The 27,033-nt window shown below is 42.8% G+C and overlaps 2 protein-coding genes and 1 pseudogene across 2 annotated transcripts in view; 1 reads left to right on the plus strand and 2 right to left on the minus strand.

Moving 5' to 3' along the window:
• LOC124035476 (histidine decarboxylase-like) overlaps positions 1-10,297 on the plus strand; it is a 23,445-nt gene extending 13,148 nt beyond the window's left edge. Inside the window, exons 10-11 of the mRNA XM_046348930.1 lie at positions 3,273-3,374; positions 7,293-10,297. Coding sequence (XP_046204886.1) covers positions 3,273-3,374; positions 7,293-9,014 — 1,824 coding nt within the window. The 3' untranslated portion in view covers positions 9,015-10,297. The remainder of the gene's footprint in view (positions 1-3,272; positions 3,375-7,292) is intronic.
• LOC124035473 (very long-chain acyl-CoA synthetase-like) lies at positions 9,345-20,855 on the minus strand. The gene is given in 11 exon segments (XM_046348928.1): positions 9,345-9,702; positions 9,902-10,032; positions 11,233-11,250; positions 11,253-11,329; positions 12,101-12,299; positions 12,377-12,467; positions 13,384-13,578; positions 13,891-14,015; positions 17,734-17,892; positions 18,823-19,044; positions 20,252-20,855. Coding segments are annotated over 11 exon segments (1,869 nt in total). The 5' UTR covers positions 20,730-20,855; the 3' UTR covers positions 9,345-9,528.
• A 1,400-nt stretch (positions 20,856-22,255) lies between these two features.
• The window catches only part of LOC124035475, a 31,628-nt pseudogene continuing 26,850 nt past the window's right edge, over positions 22,256-27,033 (minus strand).

A 27,033-nucleotide genomic window follows, 5' to 3' on the forward strand; every position in this document is an offset into this window, starting at 1 on the left:
AACCACTGTCCGGAAAGCATGCAAATCTTCTTGAAACTGATCTGGAACCTGATCTGGATCATTATCTTACTATAGATGTTAATGTTGATTTGAATGTTAACCTTGACCCTGATCCACTGTCTGTCAGCATTGGCAGATCCCCCTGAGTCTGTCTGTGTGTCTGTCAGCATTGGCAGATCCCCCTGAGTCTGTCTGTGTGTCTGTCAGCATTGGCAGATCCCCCTGAGTCTGTCTGTGTGTCTGTCAGCATTGGCAGATCCCCCTGAGTCTGTCTGTGTGTCTGTCAGCATTGGCAGATCCCCTGAGTCTGTCTGTGTGTCTGTCAGCATTGGCAGATCCCCTGTCTGTCTGTGTGTCTGTCAGCATTGGCAGATCCCCCTGAGTCTGTCTGTGTGTCTGTCAGCATTGGCAGATCCCCCTGAGTCTGTCTGTGTGTCTGTCAGCATTGGCAGATCCCCCTGAGTCTGTCTGTGTGTCTGTCAGCATTGGCAGATCCCCCTGAGTCTGTCTGTGTGTCTGTCAGCATTGGCAGATCCCCCTGAGTCTGTCTGTGTGTCTGTCAGCATTGGCAGATCCCCTGAGTCTGTCTGTGTGTCTGTCAGCATTGGCAGATCCCCCTGAGTCTGTCTGTGTGTCTGTCAGCATTGGCAGATCCCCCTGAGTCTGTCTGTGTGTCTGTCAGCATTGGCAGATCCCCTGAGTCTGTCTGTGTGTCTGTCAGCATTGGCAGATCCCCTGAGTCTGTCTGTGTGTCTGTCAGCATTGGCAGATCCCCTGAGTCTGTCTGTGTGTCTGTCAGCATTGGCAGATCCCCTGAGTCTGTCTGTGTGTCTGTCAGCATTGGCAGATCCCCCTGAGTCTGTCTGTGTGTCTGTCAGCATTGGCAGATCCCCTGAGTCTGTCTGTGTGTCTGTCAGCATTGGCAGATCCCCCTGAGTCTGTCTGTGTGTCTGTCAGCATTGGCAGATCCCCCTGAGTCTGTCTGTGTGTCTGTCAGCATTGGCAGATCCCCTGAGTCTGTCTGTGTGTCTGTCAGCATTGGCAGATCCCCTGAGTCTGTCTGTGTGTCTGTCAGCATTGGCAGATCCCCCTGAGTCTGTCTGTGTGTCTGTCAGCATTGGCAGATCCCCTGAGTCTGTCTGTGTGTCTGTCAGCATTGGCAGATCCCCCTGAGTCTGTCTGTGTGTCTGTCAGCATTGGCAGATCCCCCTGAGTCTGTCTGTGTGTCTGTCAGCATTGGCAGATCCCCCTGAGTCTGTCTGTGTGTCTGTCAGCATTGGCAGTCCCCCTGAGTCTGTCTGTGTGTCTGTCAGCATTGGCAGTTCCCCTGAGTCTGTCTGTGTGTCTGTCAGCATTGGCAGATCCTGTCTGTGTGTCTGTCAGCATTGGCAGTCTGTCTGTCTGTGTCTGTCAGCATTGGCAGATCCCCTGAGTCTGTCTGTGTGTCTGTCAGCATTGGCAGATCCCCTGAGTCTGTCTGTGTGTCTGTCAGCATTGGCAGATCCCCTGAGTCTGTCTGTGTGTCTGTCAGCATGTGGTCTGAGATCCCCTGAGTCTGTCTGTGTGTCTGTCAGCATTGGCAGATCCCCTGTCTGTCTGTCTGTCTGTCTGTGTCTGTCTGTCTGTAGCATTGGCAGATCCTGTCTGTCTGTCTGTCTGTCTGTCTGTCTGTCTGTCTGTCTGTCTGTCTGTCTGTCTGTCTGTCAGCATCTGTCTGTCTGTCTGTCCCTGTAGGCAGTCTGTCTGTCTGTCTGTCTGTAGGCAGTCTGTCTGTCTCTGTAGGCAGTCTGTCTGTCTGTCTGTGGTTTGTGATGCGTCTGTCTGTCTGTCTGTCTGTCTGTCTGTCTGTCTGGACACATCAGTCTGTCTGTCACGTCTGTCTGTCTGTCTGTCTGTAAGTCTGTCTGTCTGTCTGTCTGTCTGTCTGTCTGTCTGTCTGTCTGTCTGTCTGTCTGTCTGTCTGTCTGTCTGTCTGTCTGTCTGTCTGTCTGTCTGTCTGTCTGTCTGTCTGTCTGTCTGTCTGTCTGTCTGTCTGTCTGTCAGTCTGTCTGTAGGCAGTCTGTCTGTCTGTCTGTAGGCAGTCTGTCTGTCTGTCTGTAGGCAGTCTGTCTGTCTGTCTGTCTGTAGGCAGTCTGTCTGTGTGTCTGTAGGCAGTCTGTCTGTCTGTGTCTGTAGGCAGTCTGTCTGTCTGTCTGTCTGTCTGTCTGTAGGCAGTCTGTCTGTCTGTCTGTCTGTAGGCAGTCTGTCTGTCTGTCTGTCTGTCTGTAGGCAGTCTGTCTGTCTGTCTGTCTGTCTGTCTGTCTGTCTGTAGGCAGTCTGTCTGTCAGTCTGTCTGTCTGTCTGTCTGTCAGTCTGTCTGTCTGTCTGTCTGTAGGCAGTCTGTCTGTCTGTCTGTCTGTCTGTCTGTAGGCAGTCTGTCTGTCTGTCTGTCTGTAGGCAGTCTGTCTGTCTGTCTGTCTGGCAGTCTGTCTGTCTGTCTGTCTGGCAGTCTGTCTGTCTGTCTGTCTGTCGGCTGTCTGTCTGTCTGTCTCTGTCTGTCTGGCTGTCTGTCTGTCTGTCTGTCTGTCTGTCTGTCTGTCTGTCTGTCTGTCTGTCTGTCTGTCTGTCTGTCTGTCTGTCTGTCTGTCTGTCTGTCTGTCTGTCTGTCTGGCAGTCTGTCTGTCTGTCTGTCTGTCTGGCAGTCTGTCTGTCTGTCTGTCTGTCTGTCTCTGTCTGTCTGTAGGCAGTCTGTCTGTCTGTCTGTCTGTAGGCAGTCTGTCTGTCTGTCTGTAGGCAGTCTGTCTGTCTGTCTGTCTGTGTTGTAGTCTGTCTGTAGTTGTCTTGTCTGTCTGTCTGTCTGTAGGCAGTCTGTCTGTCTGTCTGTAGGCAGTCTGTCTGTCTGTCTGTAGGCAGTCTGTCTGTCTGTCTGTAGGCAGTCTGTCTGTCTGTCTGTAGGCAGTCTGTCTGTCTGTCTGTGGGCAGTCTGTCTGTCTGTCTGTAGGCAGTCTGTCTGTCTGTCTGTCTGTCTGTCTGTGTCTGTCTGTCTGTCTGTCTGTCTTGTCTGTCTGTCTGTCTGTCTGTCTGTCTGGCAGTCTGTCTGTCTGTCTGTCTGTCTGTCTGTCTGTCTGTCTGTCTGTCTGTCTGTCTGTCTGTTGTAGTCTGTGTCTGTCTGTCTGTCTGTCTGTCTGTCTGTCTGTCTGTCTGTCTGTCTGTCTGTCTGTCTGTCTTTTGAACTCCCTCTGTAATTTGAGATGCTACATTACAGGGACTGACCTCTACGTTTGTGTTTTCAGGGTGTAGAGATGGCTAAGCTACTGGAGTCCCTGGTTAGATGTGACCCTAACTTTGATATGCCTGCTGATAGACACCTTGGCTTGGTGGTGTTCTGTCTCAAGGTATGTGGCCTATACTTGTATTGTAAAGTTGTGTTGTATTGTACTGTAAAGTTGTGTTGTATTGTATTGTAAACACAGTTGTGTTGTAAAGTTGTGTTGTATTGTATTGTAAAGTTGTGTTGTATTATAAAGTTGTGTTGTTGTGTTGTATTGTATTGTAAAGTTGTATTGTATTGTAAAGTTGTATTGTATTGTAAAGTTGTGTTGTAATGTATTGTAAAGTTGTGTTGTATTGTAAAATTGTAAAGTTGCTTTGTAAAGTTGTGTTGTATTGTAAAGTTGTGTTGTAAAGTTATGTTGTGTTGTATTGTAAAGTTGTGTTGTTTTGTAAAGTTGTTGTGTTGTATTGTAAAGTTGTATTGTAAAGTTGTGTTGTGTTGTATTGTAAAGTTGTGTTGTATTGTAAAGTTGTGTTGTATTGTACTGTAAAGTTGTGTTGTATTGTATTGTATTGTAAAGTTGTATTGTATTGTAAAGTTGTGTTGTATTATAAAGTTGTGTTTTGTTGTATTGTATTGTAAAGTTGTATTGTAAAGTTGTATTGTAGAGTTGTATTGTAAAGTTGTGTTGTGTTGTATTGTAAAGTTGTGTTGTAATGTATTGTAAAGTTGTGTTGTATTGTATTGTAAAGTTGCTTTGTAGAGATAAACACAGTTGTAAAACACAGTTGTGTTGTATTGTAAAACAGTATAGAGATAGATTATAGAGATTGTATATGTAAAGTTGTGTTGTAAAGTTATGTTGTACACAGTTGTATTGTTATAGAGATAGAACAAAGTTGTTGTGTTGTAGTTGTAAAACACAGTTAGAGATAGAGATAGAACACAGTATAGAGATAGTAAAGTTGTGTTGTTGTAGAACACAGTATTGTAAAGATAGTTGTGTTGTAAAGTTGTGTTGTGTTGTATTGTAAAGTTACATTGTAAAGTTGTGTTGTAAAGTTGTGTTGTGTTGTATTGTAAAGGTGTGTTGTGTTGTAAAGTTCTGTTGTGTTGTATCAAATACTGTACATCTCCCATTGAAGAACATTTGAACAGGATTCACCATCTCACACAGAACACAGTATAGAGATAGAACACAGTAGAGAGATAGAACACAGTAGAGAGATAGAGATAGAACACAGTATAGAGATAGAGATAGAACACAGTATAGAGATAGAACACAGTATAGACATAGAGATAAAACACAGTAGAGAGATAGAGATAGAGATAAAACAGTATAGAGATAAAACACAGTATAGAGATAGAACACAGTATAGAGAGATAGAGATAGAGAACACAGTATAGAGATAAAACACAGTAGATAAAACACAGTATAGAGATAGAACACAGTAGAGATAGAACACAGTATAGAGATAAAACACAGTATAGAGATAGAACAGTATAGAAAGACAGTATAGAGATAGAGATAAAACACAGTATAGAGATAGAACACAGATAGAACACAGTATAGACATAGAGATAAAACACACAGTATAGAGATAGATATAGAACACAGTATAGAGATAGAATAAAACACAGTATAGATAAAACACAGTATAGAGATAGAACACAGTATAGAGATAGAACACAGTATAGAGATAGAACACAGTATAGAGATAAAACACAGTATAGAGATAAAACACAGTATAGAGATAGAACACAGTATAGAGATAGAACACAGTATAGAGATAGAACACAGTATAGAGATAGAACACAGTATAGAGATAGACAAACACAGTATAGAGAGATAGAACACAGTATAGAGATAAAACAGTATAGAGAGAGATAAAACACAGTATAGAGATAGAACACAGTATAGAGATAGAATAAAACACAGTATAGAGATAGAGATAAACACAGTATAGAGATAGAGATAGAGATAGAACACAGTATAGAGAGAGATAAAACACAGTATAGAGATAAAACACAGTATAGAGATAGAGATAAAACACAGTATAGAGATAGAACACACAGTATAGAGATAGAGATAAAACACAGTATAGAGATAGAGATACAGTATAGAGATAGAACACAGTATAGAGATAGAGATAGAACACAGTATAGAGATAGAGATAAAACACAGTATAGAGATAAAACACAGTATAGAGATAATAGAAGACACAGTATAGAGATAGAGATAAAACACAGTATAGAGATAGAGATAAAACACAGTATAGATAAAACACAGAGTATAGAGATAGAATAAAACACAGTATAGAGATAGAACACAGTATAGAGATAGAACACAGTATAGAGATAGAGATAAAACACAGTATAGATAAAACACAGTATAGAGATAGAACACAGTATAGAGATAGAGATAAAACACAGTATAGAGATAGAACACAGTATAGACATAGAGATAGAAACACAGTAGAGATAGAACACAGTATAGAACACAGTAGAGAGATAAAACACAGTAGAACACAGTATAGAACACAGTATAAAACAGTATAGAGATAGAACAGTATAGAGATAAAACACAGTATAGAACACAGATAGAACACAGTATAGAACACAGTATAGAGATAGAACACAGTATAGAGATAGAGTATAGAGATAGAACACAGTATAGAGATAGAACACAGTATAGAAAGAACACAGTATAGAGATAGAACACAGTATAGAGATAGAGATAAAACACAGTATAGAGATAGAGATAAAACACAGTATAGAGATAGAGATACAGAACACAGTATAGAGAGAGATAAAACACAGTAGAGAGATAGAGATAAAACACAGTATAGAGATAGACAGAACACAGTATAGAGATAGGTCTCTGCAATGTCCACATAGTTAGTTCTTAGATGTCATGGTCACCTGTGAACACACTGTATAGGTCCTAAGTCAGTCTGTTGCTCTGAGCTGGATAATGATTGACAAGGCTTGTTCATGGCAATTGGCAACTGCTATTACAGCGAGGAGTTCAAAGTTCAGTCATTGCAGGTTTAAGCCTATGAGGTAACAGGTATGTGTGTTATTATGATGCTCAAGGTTTATTATTTTAATTTGACCTTTATTTAACCAGGCAAGTCAGTTAAGAACAAATTCTTATTTTCAATGACGGCCTAGGAACAGTGGGTTAACTGCCTTGTTCAGGGGCAGAACGACAGATTTTTACCTTGTCAGCTCGGGGATTTGGTTACCATTCCAATGCTCTAACCACTAGGCTACCTGCCACCCCGTAAAGGGCAGAGCACTGATAGAGATCATTCCTTCACATGGATAACCTGGGTGTGCCCAACCCACCTTTATAGACTGGGATTCAATCTAATCACAGTCTTTGATTGAATTCAATATTGAACTCCAACCTGACTGGATTAGATCCGTTATTTCTGGTTGAGTCTACATACGCAGCATTTTAATGAGGTCTCTGCTAACCTGACTGGGAACATTGCCTTTAAAAGCAGCATTGTCTCCAACCTGAATGGATTGAATTCCGGCCTAAGTATTGAACCCAACTCCAACCTGACTGGATTAGATCCGAGCCTAAGTATTGAACCCAACTCCAACCTGACTGGATTAGATCCGAGCCTAAGTATTGAACCCAACTCCAACCTGACTGGATTAGATCCGAGCCTAAGTATTGAACCCAACTCCAACCTGACTGGATTAGATCCGAGCCTAAGTATTGAACCCAACTCTAGTTTGAATAAAAATTCAAATTTGATTACAAATAAATGGGCCTACTTTAGGATATAAATACAGAGCTTACTTACATATTATGTCAATTGAAATCTCTCAACTCTCTCTCTCTCTCTCTCTCTCTCTCTCTCTCCAACCTCTCCCCCTTAGATCTCTGTCTCTCCCCCTCTCCCCTTCTCTTTCTCTGTCTACCCCTCTCTCTCTCCCCCTTCCCTCTCTGTCTACCCATCTCTCTCTCCCCCTTCCCTCTCTGTCTACCCATCTCTCTCTCCCCCTTCCCTCTCTGTCTCAGGAAGGGAATGCTCTGACTCAGGAGTTGCTGCGGCGACTGACGCGGTCCCGTACCATGTACCTTGTCCCCGCCGACATCGATGGGAAACGCATCATCCGCTTCACCGTGACGTCACAGCTGACCACCTCAGAGGACATCATCAGGGACTGGGACATCATTCGCAAAATGGCCGCCGACCTTCTAGCCGAGGCGGCCGAAAAACAGGCGGTCAGTAAAATGGAGGAGCAGCAGTCTCCAGTCAGAAAAACTGTTGAGAAGCTGTCAGAGACAAACAGTGATTCGGGGAATCACACAACAACAGCAGCAGAGGGCTTGGCTGCCTCTCTCATGACTAGGAAACCAAAGGAGATTGAAAAGGCCATCAGTGACACAGAGGACGAACCGCTGAAAACACCCAAAGAGTTGGAGACCGGCCAGACACAGACCAGCCCCAATACAGGATCTAAAGAGCTAGAGGTCGGCCCGACACAGACGAGCCCCAAGACAGGATCTAAAGAGCTAGAGGCCGACCCGACACAGGCCAGTCCCGAGACAGGATCCAAAGAGCTAGAGGCCGACCCGACACAGACCAGCCCCAAGACAGGACCCAGAGAGCTTGGGACCAGCCTGGCCCAGACCAGCCCCAAGACAGGACCCAGAGAGCTTGGGACCAGCCTGGCCCAGACCAGCCCCAAGACAGGACCCAGAGAGCTTGGGACCAGCCTGGCCCAGACCAGCCCCAAGACAGGACCCAGAGAGCTTGGGACCAGCCTGGCCCAGACCAGCCCCAAGACAGGACCCAGAGAGCTTGGGACCAGCCTGGCCCAGACCAGCCCCAAGACAGGACCCAGAGAGCTTGGGACCAGCCTGGCCCAGACCAGCCCCAAGACAGGACCCAGAGAGCTTGGGACCAGCCTGGCCCAGACCAGCCCCAAGACAGGACCCAGAGAGCTTGGGACCAGCCTGGCCCAGACCAGCCCCAAGACAGGACCCAGAGAGCTTGGGACCAGCCTGGCCCAGACCAGCCCCAAGACAGGACCCAGAGAGCTTGGGACCAGCCTGGCCCAGACCAGCCCCAAGACAGGACCCAGAGAGCTTGGGACCAGCCTGGCCCAGACCAGCCAGGATCCAGAGAAAGGAGCCAGAGACGGCCCTGAGGAGGTCCCCTGTACTGCTGCCTTCAGAGTTCAGAGGGTCCAACCACAGCTCCGCTTGGACAGTGATAAGACTGGATTTAGACCACAACCACCATTCTGGATGGATAAAGAAAAGTCTGGGTCTGAGAACAGGCCGAGGAGGACAGTACGCTCTCTGAGCTGCAGCAGTGAGCCCTTACCTGGCCCCATTGGGCCCCTGTTTGGTCATAACACTGACCCTCTTTCTAAGCCTCTCTCTAGCTCTGTCACGGACTCGCAGCCTGGACATAAAGACCCAGACCTCATCCACCCCCTAAATGACACCCAGCTCAGACGTCTCTCTTCCAGCCCAAGCCCTTCAGGCCTCTTTCAGATCCCAGAGTGGCCTTCTCCAACCAATTCCAACCAGCTGGGAAAACGGGTCCTGAGGAAGCTCACCAAGTTCTACAGCTTGCCCAGTTTCTGCCACCTGTGGGTGCAGTGTGGGCACTACCAGGTGTGCTGCCCTGTCAGGGGACTTCAAATCGCTCCAAAGCTCAGATCTCCCCAAAACCCTGGTCCTCCTCTGGGTGTAGGAGACTCCGCTGTTGGTCTTGTTCCCCTGTGACTCCAGTAGATAACCGCTAACTTCCCTGCTCTACTGTAGCCAAGGTTAGCTCCTGGGTCGTATTCATTAGGCACAACGTAGCAAAATGTTTTGCAATGGAAAATGAATGTTTCTTATTGTACAAGACCACCTTGGTCCAATCCATTTTCTTCCATTTGGTGCCTGATGCATACGACCCTGTAGTCTCCCTACCAAATGTTTCCCACAAACACCTTGGTGGTTTCAGGGTGTAGAGATGGCAGAGCTCTGAGGTCTTTCATTTATTTTAGATTTTAAAAAAAATCAGATATCATTTTTTAAAGTGACACAGCCATACATCTCAGATAGATATACAATGTGTTTTTTGTATTTATTACAAAATCAATCTATATTTATTCATTTATAAATGTTCCATACAGTTTTCAATTTTCACATTGTTTTTCTATAGTCATAAAATGTACATCAGATGAATAATTTGACAGTTAATTTTAAAATAAGAGATTAACAGTTAGAAAATATGTAAATAAAAAATCAATCATAAGTGTATCTTTCCATCAGAAATAGAGTGGTACATCTCCTGTGTCATTGGGATGTATCCCTTACTGTCCTCCAGGTAGTATAATCGATCCTGCATCATGGATGGGTTGAATCCCTCTTCGGCTAGCTTCACCTTCATATGCTTGAACGTTCCAGTCACAGCCAGGGAATTCTGGGATATTTAAAAAATAAATTAAATGACATTAAAATATATATGTTTAATGAATATTAAGCGTTTTGAGAAAATCTTTAACATAGGTACAACTTGGGATCAGGGAATCTCTTCAACATGTCCCAGACGGTGGCTTTGAGTGCAAATAAAAGGTGTCATGACGATGATTGTAATTAGGACATTATTTCCACGGGATCACCTGTATGCGTATGAAACGCGGTCGAGCGTAGCTGGGCAGGGAGGTCTTCACGTGCTCCAGCGTGGCTTTACTGTCAAACTCCATGTCATCTTTCAGTTTGATCGCTGCCATTCCAACCCTCCCCTCGTGTCCTGTGGGGTACGTCACCAAGCACGATCACCAAGAGAGACAGCTGACTTTGATACATGTTCAGAAATTACTATCGGTTTTGAATTCTCCCCCTTTAATGTCCTGGTCATTCACACTGACATGAGAAGAACACACTGAGATGACAACGACACAATGATGTGACTGTGAGTGTTATAGGTGTGTAGGTGTGTATTGTTATATGTAGCTATATATACTATGTCAACTGTGCATAGTTGATATAAAACATTCTATAAAAAATAAAATGTTTCATGAGGTAAGAGTGTCTGTTAAATGAACCTAGCTACCTCTGGATAAAAGAGTCTGTTAAATGAACCTAGCTACCTCTGGATAAGAGCGTCTGCTAAATGAACCTAGCCTCCTCTTGATGAGAGAGTCTGTTAAATGAACCTAGCTACCTCTGGATAAGAGTGTCTGTTAAATGAACCTAGCTAACTCTGGATAAGAGAGTCTGTTAAATGAACCTAGCTACCTCTGGATAAGAGAGTCTTAAATGAACCTAGCTACCTCTGGATAAAAGAGTCTGTTAAATGAACCTAGCTACCTCTGGATAAGAGAGTCTGTTAAATGAACCTAGCTACCTCTGGATAAAAGAGTCTGTTAAATGAACCTAGCTACCTCTGGATAAGAGAGTCTGTTAAATGAACCTAGCTAACTCTGGATAAGAGTGTCTGTTAAATGAACCTAGCTACCTCTGGATAAAGAGTCTGTTAAATGAACCTAGCTACCTCTGGATAAGAGAGTCTGTTAAATGAACCTAGCTACCTCTGGATAAAAGAGTCTGTTAAATGAACCTAGCTACCTCTGGATGAGAGAGTCTGTTAAATGAACCTTAAATGAACCTAGCCTAGCTCTCTGATGAGAGAGTCTGTTAAATGAACCTAGCTACCTCTGGATGAGAGCGTCTGTTAAATGAACCTAGCTACCTCTGGATGAGAGCGTCTGTTAAATGAACCTAGCTACCTCTGGCTAAGAGAGTCTGTTAAATGAACCTAGCTACCTCTGGATGAGAGCGTCTGTTAAATGAACCTAGCTGGCTCTGGCTAAGAAATGAACCTAGCTACTCTGGCTAAGAGTCTGTTAAATGAACCTAGCCTCCTCTTGATGAGAGCGTCTGTTAAATGAACCTAGCTACCTCTGGCTAAGAGCGTCTGCTAAATGACTAAAATCAAAAGTCAAATCACCTGGAACCTTGACACCGTGACGTTGGCTTCTTCGATACATTCCACCATGATCAGGTGCTCAGTGACCTCCGTGGTGGCCACGTTCTCTCCTTTCCACCTGGATGTTGACTCATAGCAAATTAATTCAGACAGTAGCCTGGACTAGAACCCAAAGAGCAAGCAGAAGCAGACTGCAAACACTTCCAAGAAGGAAGAAACCTAGAGAAACCCAGCTCATAACTCAACCTGCAGGTGATTCACAGGACAGGACAATAACATTACATCTACAGTATTAAACCCAGCTCATTAATCTCAGACACCTGCAGGTGATTCACAGGACAGGACAATAACATTACATCTACAGTATTAAACCCAGCTCATAACTCAACCTGCAGGTGATTCACAGGACAGGACAATAACATTACATCTATAGTATTAAACCCAGCTCATAACTCAACCTGCAGGTGATTCACAGGACAGGACAATAACATTACATCTATAGTATTAAACCCAACTCATATCTCAACCTGCAGGTGATTCACAGGACAGGACAATAACATGACATCTATAGTATTAAACCCAGCTCATAACTCAACCTGCAGGTGATTCACAGAACAGGACATTGTCTTTTTTTAACCTTTATTTAACTAGTCAAGTCAGTTAAGAACTAATTCTTATTTTCAATGACAGTTAACTGACTTATTCAGGGGCAGAACGACAGATTTTTTTACCTTGTCAGCTCAGGGATTCGATCTTGCAACCTTTCGGTTAAGTGTCCAACGCTCTACCCACTAGGTTCCCTGCCACCCCATAAATAACTTGAACCCAGCTCATTATTAAACCTTTAGTTGATAACTACTAAAGTAAAAACAGCTAAAGCGTTTCTGACCTGAAGGTGTCTCCGATGCGGTCCATGAAGTAAACAAAGCCCTCGTGGTCGATCCTCAGCAGGTCTCCACTGTTGAAGTACAGATCTCCCTCAACAAACACATCTCTCAGCTTCTTCCTGTCTGTCTGCTGCTCGTTATTAACATAGCCACTAAACGGAGCCTGCGCCGTAATCTTGGCAACCAGCAATCCAGTTTCTCCTGAGGACCAAAACAACAAGTAATGAGGTGTGTGTTTGTGTGTGTTTATGTGTGTGTGTGTGTATGTGTGTTCTCACCTTTAGGGACTTTGATACAAAAACCTCTAGAGTCTTTGACAGGTTCCTCTCTCTCTGTGTCATACTGAATCAGAACGTAGGAGAAGTTTGCCTGCGAACAGACAGACAGACAGACAGACAGACAGACAGACAGACAGACAGACAGACAGACAGACAGACAGACAGACAGACAGACAGACAGACAGACAGACAGACAGACAGACAGACAGACAGACAGACAGACAGACAGACAGACAGACAGACAGACAGACAGACAGACAGACAGACAGACAGACAGACACAGACAGACACAGACAGACAGGCAACACATAACAAGAGAAAACAATCAATCAAATGTATTTATTAAGCCCTTCGTACATCAGCTGATGTCACAAAGTGCTGTACAGAAACCCAGCCTAAAACCCCAAACAGCAAGCAATGCAAGTGTAGAAGCACAGTAGCTAGGAAAAACTCCCTAGAAAGGCCAGAACCTAGGAAGAAACCTTGAGGAACCAGGCTATAATGGGTGGCCAGTCCTCTTCTGGCTGTGCCGGGTGGAGATTATAACAGAACATGGCCAAGACGTTCAAATGTTCATAGATGACCAGCAGGGTCAAATCATAACACTGTATGTACATAAACAGGGTAATATACTGTATCTATGTCACAAAAAGGAATCTTTCAAAAGTATTCAGCCTTGGCATTTTTCCTATTTTGTTGCATTACAATAACAATGAAGATAGTATAGTGCCACCAGAAAACAAAGATGTTCTACTTCTATTTGAGTTTCCATACAAAACAGTGTCCTGACACACTTCATCACACTGACGTAATACATCTCACATAGACTGTTTAGGAATAGAAACGAGGTAGTTCAGTGTCTGCATCCCAACGGCACCCTATTCCCTCTATAGTGCACTACATTTGACCAGAGCCCTATGGACCCTGGTTGAAAGTAGTGCACTAGAAAGTGAATAGGCTGGTATTTGGAACACAACAGCGATTATTGTCCCAGACAGTAGTCTCACTTTATGAAGGAAGTGCTCTTTGCCAATCGCTCCGACTTTCCCGATGTAGTTGATGAAGCCGACGTTTCCCTCGGTGGCTCCGTAACATTCACAGACACGGATGTCACCAAAACGCTGCAGGAACTCTGACCAGGTGTCTGCTCTAAGCCCGTTACCCAGGGCCAGACGTACCTTGTGATACCTGTCATTATCTTTCTGAGGAGAGGAGAGGACAGGAGAGAGGTGAGATGTGAGGAGAGGTGAGAGAAGAGGTAAGGGGAGGAGAAGTGAGTAGACAAGGGGAGGGGAGAGGGGAGATGAGGAGAGAAGAGAAGAGGAGAGGTCGGGGGAAGGTGGGGTGAGGAGAGGTGAGGAGAGAGGAGGAGCGGAGAGGAGAGGAGAGAAGAGAGGATAGGATGTACAGGCATTTGGTTTACATTGATAAATGATTTAATACTATCAGCCCATTTCTTTAGGGTCTGTAATGGTCTGAATGATGAAAGTAACAGGTGGCGTGTGTTCCAGTACCTTGGGTGAGTTACAGAGGTACCTCATGATCTCTCCTATGTACTGGATCACTGTCACCTTGTGTTTCCTGCAGTCATCCCAGAAGTTAGAGGCAGAGAATTTACGCCTCAGGACAACGGTGTTGCCTGAGAGGAGAAGATAAAGCACCAACATTCAACAGAGCTCACAACCTCATGGACAAACAAACTAACTCACTAACTGACTGGCTACATGATTACCTAACATACTAACTCACTAACTGACTGGCTACATGATTACCTAACAAACTAACTGACTGACTAAATGATTACCTAACAAACTAACAAACATACTGACAAAATGTTTACCTAACTAACAAACTAACTAACTGACTGACTAAATGATTACCTAACTAACTAACTCACTGACTAAATGATTTCCTAACTAACTAACTGACTGACTAAATGATTACCTAACTAACTAACTGACTGGCTAAATGATTACCTAACAAACTAACTGACTGACTAAATGATTACCTAACTAACTAACAAACTAACTAACTGACTGACGAAATGATTACCTAACAAACTAACTGACTGACTAAATGATTACCTAACAAACTAACTGACTGGCTAAATGATTACCTAACTAACTAACTGACTGGCTAAATGATTACCTAACTAACTAACAAACTAACTAACCGACTGGCTAAATGATTACCTAACAAACTCACTGACTGACTAAATGATTACCTAACTAACTAACTGACTGGCTAAATGATTACCTAACTAACTAACTGACTGGCTAAATGATTACCTAACAAACTAACTGACTGACTAAATGATTACCTAACAAACTAACTGACTGGCTAAATTATTTCCTAACTAACTAACTGACTGACTAAATGATTACCTAACAAACTAACTGACTGACTAAATGATTACCTAACAAACTAACTGACTGGCTAAATGATTACCTAACTAACTAACTGACTGACTAAATGATTACCTAACAAAACAAACATGACTGACAAAATGATTACCTAACTAACTAACTGACTAAATGATTACCTAACTAACTAAATGACTGGCTAAATGATTACCTAACTAACTAACTGACTGACTAAATGATTACCTAACAAACTAACTGACTGGCTAAATGATTACCTAACTAACTAACTGACTGACTAAATTATTTCCTAACTAACTAACTGACTGGCTAAATGATTACCTAACTAACTAACTGACTGACAAAATGATTACCTAACAAACTAACTCACTGGACTAAATTATTACCAAACAAACTAACTAACTGGCTGACTAAATGATTACCTAACTAACTAACTCACTGACTAAATTATTTCATAACTAACTAACAGACATACTGACAAAATGATTACCTAACTAACTAACAAACTAACTAACTGACTGACTAAATGATTACCTAACTAACTAACTCACCAACTGACTAAATGATTACCTAACAAACTAACTAATTCACTGACTGACTAAATGATTACCTAACAAACTAACTAATTCACTGACTGACTAAATGATTACCTAACTAACTAACTAACTAACTAACTGACTAAATGATTACCTAACAAACTAACTAACTGACTGACTAAATGATTACCTAACTAACTAACTCACTGACTAAATGATTTCCTAACTAACTAACTAACTTACTGACTAAATGATTACCTAACTAACTAACTAACTTACTGACTGAAAATGATTACCTAACTAACTAACTCACTGACTGACTAAATGATTACCTAACTAACTAACTCACTGACTGACTGACTAAATGATTACCTAACTAACAAACTTACTGACAAAATGATTACCTAACAAACTAACTAATTCACTGACTGACTAAATGATTACCTAACAAACTAACTAATTCACTGACTGACTAAATGATTACCTAACTAACTAACTAACTAACTGACTAAATGATTACCTAACAAACTAACTAATTCACTGACTGACTAAATGATTACCTAACTAACTAACTAACTGACTAAATGATTACCTAACAAACTAACTAACTGACTAAATGATTACCTAACTAACTAACTGACTAAATGATTACCTAACAAACTAACTAATTCACTGACTGACTAAATGATTACCTAACTAACTAACTAAATGATTACCTAACAAACTAAATGATTACCTAACTAAATGATAACTAACTAACTAACTGACTAAATGATTACCTAACTAACTAACTGACTACATGATTACCTAACAAACTAACTCACTGACTGACTAAATGATTACCTAACAAACTAACTCACTGACTGACTGACTAAATGATTACCTAACTAACTAACTAACTGACTGACTAAATGATTACCTAACTAACTAACAAACTGACTGACTAAATGATTACCTAACTAACTAACTCACTGACTGACTGACTAAATGATTACCTAACAAACTAACTCTAACTGACTGACTAAATGATTACCTAACTAACTAACTAACTGACTGACTAAATGATTACCTAACTAACTAACTGACTACATGATTACCTAACAAACTAACTCACTGACTGACTAAATTATTACCTAACAAACTAACTCACTGACTGACTAAATGATTACCTACCTAACTAACTAACTAACTAACTAACTAAAGCAGTCCCCTCTGAATGGTTCTGGTTAGGGCCAGGAGTTGTTCCTGACCATGTGACCGGACCAGGAAGGAATAACTCTGGGCCCTAGTTAAAGGCTACAGCACCACTAAGGCCTATGAGTTTTTCCTGGTTGATTTGAGAGTCTAAGGTCATTGTTGACATAAACAGCTTGGAACTCTGTGGGTGCGTCTCAAATGTAACCCTATTCCCTTATATAGTGCACTACTTTTGACCAGAGCCATATAGACCCTGGTCAAAAAACAAAAGTAGTGCACTATAAAGGGAATAGGATGCCATTTTGAATGCACTCAGGAACTGGAAATATTAGAAGTCACCTCAGAGCCAAGTCACCTCTACTCCAATGCCCAGAGTAAAGAGACACTCCATTAAACAACCCTTAGTAAACCCTGGTCAACATCATAACAACGTTATTACACATGACGGCCCTCAAATAACATGGAACGTGTATCCAGAGACATTTGCATTTTTAATCTTCATCATCAGTGACAAGTCAGGAGTGATTTTTACAGAGAATTTCAATTATTATGTTTTTCTCTCTCCATTTGTATTCCATTCGAATGTAGTCATTGTAATTGCTAGAGATGGCATGGAACCAGTTCTGAACCAGTTCTGAAGCAGTTCTGAACCAGATCTAAATAAGTTCTGAACCAGTTCTGAACCAGATCTAGAGAAGTTCTGAACCAGTTCTGAACCAGATCTAAAGAAGTTCTGAACCAGATCTAAAGAAGATTCTGAACTAGTTCTGAACCAGATCTAAAGAAGATCTGAACCAGTTCTGAACCAGATCTAAAGAAGTTCTGAACTAGTTCTGAACCAGATCTAGACAAGTTCTGAACCAGATCTAAAGAAGTTTTGAACCAGTTCTGAACCAGATATAGAGAAGTTCTGAACCAAATCTAAAGAAGTTCTGAACCAGATCGAGAGAAGTTCTGAACCATTTCTATAGAGAAGTTCTGAACCAGATCGAGAGAAGTTCTGAACCAGATCTTAAGAAGTTCTGAACCAGATATAGAGAAGTTCTGAACCAGATCTAGAGAAGTTCTGAACCATTTCTTAAGAAGTTCTGAACTAGTTCAGTTCTTCACACCTCTTCGTATCTTTCTCCCATATACTGCACTACTATGAGGTGCATGTTATCCATGCAGGAATTGAACCCACGACCTGGCGACTGCGAGAACAACACTCTCACCAACTGTGCCATACAGTGCAGTAGTGTACCTCTCTCTATGGCTCCAGTCAAACCCATTATGAAGCCGGCGGTGTGGTAGAGAGGCAGGTAGATGTAGAAGACATCATCAGAGGCCACACCTGAGATGGCCTGCATAGAGGAGGCCATGTACAGCCTCTCCTGTGTGATCACCGCAGCCTTCGGCAGACCTGAGGACGAGACAACAGGAAGGGCAGGAAACAGAGAATCAAGGCTGATGAAAATCTCAAATGGTACCTTATATCTTTGACCAATCAGAGTTGTGTAATCTAAAAATATTTACCTGTCTGCCATAAACATCAGTAGTATTCTATTTAATTTATACTACAGGGCCAACCAGAGTCATACTGGTCTGGACATCAGTAGTATTCTGTCTAATTCACACTACAGGGCTGACCAGAGTCATACTGGTCTGGACATCAGTAGTATTCTGTCTAATTCACACTACAGGGCTGACCAGAGACATACTGTACTGGTCTGGACATCAGTAGTATTCTGTCTAATTCACACTACAGGGCTGACCAGAGACATACTGTACTGGTCTGGACATCAGTAGTATTCTGTCTAATTCACACTACAGGGCTGACCAGAGACATACTGTACTGGTCTGGACATCAGTAGTATTCTGTCTAATTCACACTACAGGGCTGACCAGAGACATACTGTACTGGTCTGGACATCAGTAGTATTCTGTCTAATTCACACTACAGGGCTGACCAGAGACATACTGTACTGGTCTGGACATCAGTAGTATTCTGTCTAATTCACACTACAGGGCTGACCAGAGACATACTGTACTGGTCTGGACATCAGTAGTATTCTGTCTAATTCACACTACAGGGCTGACCAGAGACATACTGTACTGGTCTGGACATCAGTAGTATTCTGTCTAATTCACACTACAGGGCTGACCAGAGACATACTGTACTGGTCTGGACATCAGTAGTATTCTGTCTAATTCACACTACAGGGCTGACCAGAGACATACTGTACTGGTCTGGACATTTTATTTTCACATTGTTTTTTCTAGCAGACTTCCTGCAACTATGCTGGATGCATAACCAGGCCAGTCCAGTCCAGCTTGGTTTGGCCCAGTTTACCTGTAGTTCCTGACGTATAGATGTAGAGGGCAGGGCTCTTTAAGGTGACCTTTGACCTGAGCTGTGGGTCCAGAGGTTGATCTGAGGCCTGCTGTATCCTGCTGCTGCTCAGAGTATTCACTCCCTCCGTCACACACTTCTCCTCCTCCTCACCCAGCACAAACACACTTACACTCTGCTCCCTCAGGGTGGGGAGAACCTCCTCTACCGCTCCACGCAACTCTGGGGGAGGAGAGAGTGAGGGACACAGACAGAGCAAGCATGAGACAGAATCCTATGAATTCTGGCCTGTGCACTACTAGCACTGCCTCCCACTAGCTGCATAGAGGGAAAGGAGGATACCTAGTCAGTTGTACAACTGAATGCATTGAACTTCCACATTTAACACAACAAGTCTGAATCAGAGAGGCTGACATAATCAACATCCACGTTTTCAGCATCCAGGGAACAGTGGGTTAACTGCCTTGCTCAGGAGCAGAACGACATTTTTACGCTCTAACCACTAGCCTACATATCGGTTACTGGCCCAACACTCTGTAACCACTAGCCTACATATCGGTTACTGGCCCAACGCTCTAACCACTAGCCTACATATCGGTTACTGGCCCAACGCTCTAACCACTAGCCTACATATCTGTTACTGACCCAACGCTCTAACAACTTGCCTACATATCGGTTACTGGCCCAACACTCTAACCACTAGCCTACATATCGGTTACTGGCCCAACGCTCTAACCACTAGCCTACATATCGGTTACTGGCCCAACACACTAACCACTAGCCTACATATCGGTTACTGACCCAACGCTCTAACCACTAGCCTACATATCGGTTACTGGCCCAACACTCTAACCACTAGCCTACATATCGGTTACTGGCCCAACGCTCTAACCACTAGCCTACATATCGGTTACTGACCCAACGCTCTAACCACTAGCCTACATATCGGTTACTGACCCAACGCTCTAACCACTAGCCTACATATCGGTTACTGGCCCAACGCTCTAACCACTAGCCTACATATCGGTTACTGGCCCAACGCTCTAACCACTAGCCTACATATCGGTTACTGACCCAACGCTCTAACCACTAGCCTACATATCGGTTACTGACCCAACGCTCTAACAACTTGCCTACATATCGGTTACTGGCCCAACACTCTAACCACTAGCCTACATATCGGTTACTGACCCAACGCTCTAACCACTAGCCTACATATCGGTTACTGGCCCAACGCTCTAACCACTAGCCTACATATCGGTTACTGGCCCAACGCTCTAACCACTAGGCTACCTGTCGATCTAGACACCATAGGTCTCTACACTAGTTATTATAGATATATTAATTATTATTCAAAATAGCTGTATTAACAATGATATTGTAAATGATATTGTAAACGGCAACACCAAGGTAAGTGGGCTGGACTTACCTGAAGCAGCCAGGAGCACGTTGGTTCCGCAGCAGGTGAAACAGTGCAATAAGGACTTGGACCTGATGTTGTAGTTGAGCAGAGCGGCTGTGCATCCAAGTTTAGCCAGGGCCAGCCAGATAAACACATACATGGGCTCGTTACCCATGAAGAGCGCGACAGTGTCCCCTTCCTTCACGCTGGCGTGCTGTGAGAGCGCCCGGGCCAACTTGTTGCTCTGCTTGTCAACGTCCCGGTATGTATACGAACTCTTCTCGAATACAATAAACTGTTTGTTGGGATGTTTTTTGACCTTATCGAGAAAACAGTCCAGCATGCTGTAGAACGGTTTGCTCCTCTTGATTCTGTTAATTCGTAACCCGAGTAAGATGCAAGTTACTGTGTAGCGCAGGTCCTGCGTAAAATAAGGATTTCTGAGATAAAGGAAGAGTGGCAGTATAGCCAATCCTGCCAATATGGTATATAATAACACGTACATATTGAAAGTTAAGGTCTACTTCTTTGTGATTGTCAATAAAAGGTATTGTCTTCTTGGCCGTGCTATTTAAGAAAGTAACAGGTCATTGCAACACCTCCAGTCCACAACTCTCCACGACCTTTGGACGCGTGAAATCCCCAACAGCCAATGGCGTTGCGAAGACTATAAAGTAAGGACGTAGTAGGATATTCTATTCATCTAATTATGACCATGGCAGTGTCATGTTACAGACAGACACCTCTAGGGCATTGACCTCCATGGGCAGACTGGCCATCTGTCATCTTTTGCCTATTGGGCCAGTCCAACTTTTTTGTTGTTGTTGGAAATGCCGGAGCTGATTTCTGGTCCCAGTTTACCCCTGCTGACCTCTATCCATAGATCTATAGAACTTCTCCTTGTTTGAGAGTAGACATGTTATTGTGTTTTGGCCTTTGGGGCTGTAACAGCATCGGCAGGCTACATGCCGGTCCTGTTGGGAGAGTCAGAAGGCTCAAACAGCCCTTTTTATTACATTCTAATAGATCTCAGCAACACCGTTCAATCACTGTCTCTGTGTTTATGGCTGTGGGTTTTACATTAGACCTTCATAAATACATCAACCAACATATCAGTTTTCATTCTTTTATTTCCCATTTGTGTAAAAGGGTTTCATTGTTGACCCCTGTCTTCTACCAAGGGTAGTGAAATGCACCAGGGCCAGACGACTGCTGGTTTTCTGTTCCACCTGACCATTAATTGCACCCACCTGGTGTCCCAGGTCTAAAATAATCACGGATATGAACAATAGATGTTTCTTAAATGCAGTTGAACCGTCTTCGATGCCCAGATATGAATTTGAGGGTGGTATACAGCCAATATCATTGCCCTGCACCCTGGTCAAGGTGGGCTCACCTAGATGGAATATCTGCTCTCTGACCCCTGGACAAGGTGTAGGCTCTACCTAGTCTATATAGATGGAATATCTGCTCTCTGACCCCTGGTCAAGGTGTAGGCTCTACCTAGTCTATATAGATGGAATATCTGCTCTCTGACCCCTGGACAAGGTGTAGGCTCTACCTAGTCTATATAGATGGAATATCTGCTCTCTGACCCCTGGACAAGGTGTAGGCTCTACCTAGTCTATATAGATGGAATATCTGCTCTCTGACCCCTGGTCAAGGTGTAGGCTAGCCATGGATGGGCCAAGGAGGGCATAGGCCCACCCACTTGGGAGCCAGGCCCACCCACTTGGGAGCCAGGCCCACCCACTTGGGAGCCGGGCCCACCCACTTGGGAGCCCCCACCCACCCAGGCCCACCCACTTGGGAGCCGGGCCCACCCACTTGGGAGCCAGGCCCACCCACTTGGGAGCCAGGCCCACCCACTTGGGAGCCAGGCCCACCCACTGGGAGCCGGGCCCACCCACTCACGAGCCAGGCCCAGGCTGTCATGTTCTCAATGTTCAAAACCCAATTCAATTAAACTACTCAGTCTGCAACCCAGAATGTGTAAGATACTGGTTGATTGAAACAGACAAGAGTCCCAGCTATGATAGTCAAAATGTTTATTCATGAGAGCGCTGGTCCGTTGTACAAAACCATTCATTATATACTGGCTCCTTAAGCACTTACATTCACACACAAACAGTTGGTATCCTACGCACATACTTCCACACACAAACAGTAGGTATCCTACGCACATACTGTATCATTACCCAACCGACAAAGATTAGGGAGACCTTGAAAAGTACTCCCTGTCCTCTCCCAAACCTCTAGCCAGGTCGGCACTGAATGTTTCTGTTTAAGATACGCTAAAGACATATTGTACAGATATATTGTTTAACCCTAATTCTGACTAAAACTACACTCACAGATATATAATTTTACTGACTAAAACTACACAAAACCATCAGATAATAATTGTATGATTCTAATCAATTTCATACAGTTATAAGGTTTCAGAGTGGAATTATTTCATGATTATCTTTCAACATTTAAATCACTTCAACACAGGCCCAGCCAATCAGAATGAGATTTTCCACACAAAAGGGCTTTATTACTTACTGACAGAAATACTCCTAAGTTTCATTAGCTGTCCGGGTGGCCGGTCTCAGACGATGCCGCAGGTAAAGAATGAGGGCTGGCGTGGACTAAAACAGGGAGGGACTAAGTAATACTCATTTTTGTTTTCCGTTGCAAAACATTTTTGAAACGTTTTCAATTGCATGTCCTAATGAATAGGACCCAGGAGTAGTATCACCACAGATCTGTTCACAGCTTGATGATGCCTGACACTATGGAGCCGTAGATCTGGCCAGTCATTGGTGTGTAACTCTGATTACTCTCCTGTAGGATGTACAGAGGGTCTGTGATGCCTGCCGGGTCGAAACCTTCCTCCACTAACCTCACCTTCATCTGCTTGAAGGTCCCCGTCATCTCCACCGCATTCTGGATGGATGGGGGGGGAGACAGACAGACAGACAGACAGACAGACAGACAGACAGACAGACAGACAGACAGACAGACAGACATGTAAACACACACAGGCTTTTTTGGCTCAGTGGACTATTCACTATTCATCTCCAGGGATTTTTCTGCCATTGAAATCCTTGGGCGGGCCGTCGAAGCGTTCTTCTGGTGGACTAAGTCCAAACAGTGTAAAAATGTATTTTTAAATACCTTTTTGGAGTGAAAAAAAAAACATTTCAGTGTAAACTTAAACGAGTAAAATATTATTTTTCAATAATATAATCTTTGAGAGCTAACAATAACCAAAATAAAAGCTAGAGAGTCAGGGAGAATAGAACATTACAAAAACAATGAATTTAGCATTATAGATTTGTTTTACTTTTTACATGTAAGATTTATTTAACGAGGCAAGTCAGTTAAGAACAAATTGTTATTTACAATGAGGGCCTACCCCGGCCAACACTGGGCCAATTGTGCCCCCTATGGGACTCCCAATCACGGCCGGATGTGATACAGCCTGGATCGTATAGATTTTGTTTTTTTGGTTGAACAAAAGAACACAGCATTTAACTAAATGCCTAGAATTGAAGGAAATTAGCTTTAAAACTGCAAAAACTTGTTTCAGCTCCATTGAGACGTGTAGTATTGTAGGAAATTGACTTCAAAATGCAAATATTTCTCTCCAAGATGGGGGCCTCTAAAATTGTCTCCAAAATGCAGCCAAGCCGACGGGCTGATAGCGCTCCCTGTCACGTCCAGCACTTACGTTAATTTTTAATCCAGATAACCCCCTGATCTCATAACCACAAAAACGCACCCCGATATGCTCCCACACAGCGTTTTTCAACCCGTAGGTTGAAACAAAAGCACAAAAAAAATGTAATCTACTTTCAAATAAATAATAACATGAATTGTCTACAATTAATGATGTAAATATAAGGAAGAAAGACTTTTGAATAGTTACCTGGATGCGTATGAAGCGGGGCCGTGCATACGCCGGTAGGAAGCTGGCTACATGGCTGAACGTTTTGTTGCCATCAAACTGTTCTCCCCCCTTCACCGTGACGGCAGCCATTCCTATCCTCCCCTCGTTGCCTTGGAGACAGAATACAACAATGCCTCATTCCAACAACTAAACCATCAGAACGCATCATTCGGTGACGACACTTCCTGTATTTTAGAGTTCCAGTCCTTTGACATGCAAAACATTTTGGGACTGTATCAACAGTGGACGAATGAAAGCAATACCAAAAGATCGTTTTTGGATGGGAATTCTCCTTTCACTTTTATTAAGAAGTTAAGTTTGAAATGATGATCATGTGGCGAGTGGACCTGTACTTTTTATACCAGCTCGCTTGCTGTGTGAAACATTGTTTTAGTTCATCTTTAGATCACTGGTTACTTTTTAGTGCTGAATGTGAAAAATATGTTTGCAATGGGAAGCAATAGTTTGGGAAATGCTTATAGTCACGGTTGTGTTTTTGTATTCGTATGATTGGGACCTACTGGTTAATTACATGTCAGAGTGAATGGACTGTTAACCCCTTTAAACCCCTCTACAGTCTAAACCCTGTCTAAGCCGGGGAGGGGGGGGGGCGTTCCACTAAACTATATGGAATTGATTTAAGAAGGTCATACCAAGGATCATTTATCTATTTGATTTAGAATTCTAAGACCCCTTGAACTATAAAAAAAAGATAGAAAGCACTGATTTGATGTCAAAGTGAATTTGTCCCTACTGCTATTAGCCCATACAAACACATTGAATAACAAGTTTGTTCTGAAGTGCCTGTCCTATTGGTTTGACAACACCGCTCCGTCACCGATCACTGCAGATGCAGAAGTGCGAAACGATTAGTGGATTTTCCTGTTACTAAACTACAGATTATTATGGGGATTATTGTACTGTTTGATTTTAAGGTAAAGGTTAGGGTTCCCTGCTACCTGGATTAAGATTAGATTTACCTGCTACTTGGATTAAGGTTAGGGTTAGATTTACCTGGTACTTGGATTAAGATTAGGGTTAGATTTACCTGGTACTTGGATTAAGGTTAGGGTTAGATTTACCTGGTACTTGGATTAAGGTTAGGGTTAGATTTACCTGGTACTTGGATTAAGATTAGGGTTAGATTTACCTGGTACTTGGATTAAGGTTAGGGTTAGATTTACCTGGTACTTGGATTAAGGTTAGGGTTAGGGTTCCCTGCTACTTGGATTAAGGTTATGGTTAGATTTACCTGGTACTTGGATTAAGGTTAGGGTTAGATTTACCTGGTACTTGGATTAAGGTTAGGGTTAGATTTACCTGCTACTTGGATTAAGGTTAGGGTTAGATTTACCTGCTACTTGGATTAAGGTTAGGGTTAGATTTACCTGGTACTTGGATTAAGGTTAGGTTAGATTTACCTGGTACTTGGATTAAGGTTAGGGTTAGATTTACCTGGTACTTGGATTAAGGTTATGGTTAGATTTACCTGGTACTTGGATTAAGGTTAGGGTTAGGGTTCCCTGCTACTTGGATTAAGGTTAGGGTTAGATTTACCTGGTACTTGGATTAAGGTTAGGGTTAGATTTACCTGGTACTTGTATTAAGGTTAGGGTTAGATTTACCTGGTACTTGGATTAAGATGAGATTTACCTGCTACTTGGATTAAGGTTAGGGTTAGGGTTCCCTGCTACTTGGATTAAGGTTAGGGTTAGATTTACCTGCTACTTGGATTAAGATTAGGGTTAGATTTACCTGCTACTTGGATTAAGGTTAGGGTCAGGGTTCCCTGCTACTTGGATTAAGGTTAGGGTTAGATTTACCTGCTACTTGGATTAAGGTTAGGGTCAGGGTTCCCTGCTACTTGGATTAAGGTTAGGGTTAGATTTACCTGGTACTTGGATTAAGGTTAGGGTTAGATTTACCTGGTACTTGGATTAAGGTTAGGGTTAGATTTACCTGGTACTTGGATTAAGGTTAGGGTTAGATTTACCTGGTACTTGGATTAAGATGAGATTTACCTGCTACTTGGATTAAGGTTAGGGTTAGATTTACCTGCTACTTGGATTAAGGTTAGGGTCAGGGTTCCCTGCTACTTGGATTAAGGTTAGGGTTAGATTTACCTGGTACTTGGATTAAGGTTAGGGTTAGATTTACCTGGTACTTGGATTAAGGTTAGGGTTAGATTTACCTGGTACTTGGCTATAACTCAACTAAATAAATATAATATATTCTCTCCCTTCCACCTGGTTAGGGTTAGATTTACCTGGTACTTGGATTAAGGTTAGGGTTAGATTTACCTGGTACTTGGATTAAGGTTAGGGTTAGATTTACCTGGTACTTGGATTAAGGTTAGGGTTAGATTTACCTGGTACTTGGATTAAGGTTAGGGTTAGATTTACCTGGTACTTGGATTAAGGTTAGGGTCAGGGTTCCCTGCTACTTGGATTAAGGTTAGGGTTAGATTTACCTGGTACTTGGATTAAGGTTAGGGTTAGATTTACCTGGTACTTGGATTAAGGTTAGGGTTAGATTTACCTGGTACTTGGATTAAGGTTAGGGTTAGATTTACCTGGTACTTGGATTAAGGTTAGGGTCAGGGTTCCCTGCTACTTGGATTAAGGTTAGGGTTAGATTTACCTGGTACTTGGATTAAGGTTAGGGTTAGATTTACCTGGTACCTGGATTAAGGTTAGGGTTAGATTTACCTGGTACTTGGATTAAGGTTAGGTTAGATTTACTGTAGTGAAACAGACTAACTAACACACATATAATATGACCAACAGTTCTTTCATTAAGGTTAGGGTTAGATTTACCTGGTACTTGGATTAAGGTTAGGGTTAGATTTACCTGGTACTTGGATTAGGTTAGG

Source organism: Oncorhynchus gorbuscha, linkage group LG05 (assembly GCF_021184085.1).
Source record: "Oncorhynchus gorbuscha isolate QuinsamMale2020 ecotype Even-year linkage group LG05, OgorEven_v1.0, whole genome shotgun sequence".
Classification (NCBI taxonomy): domain Eukaryota; kingdom Metazoa; phylum Chordata; class Actinopteri; order Salmoniformes; family Salmonidae; genus Oncorhynchus; species Oncorhynchus gorbuscha.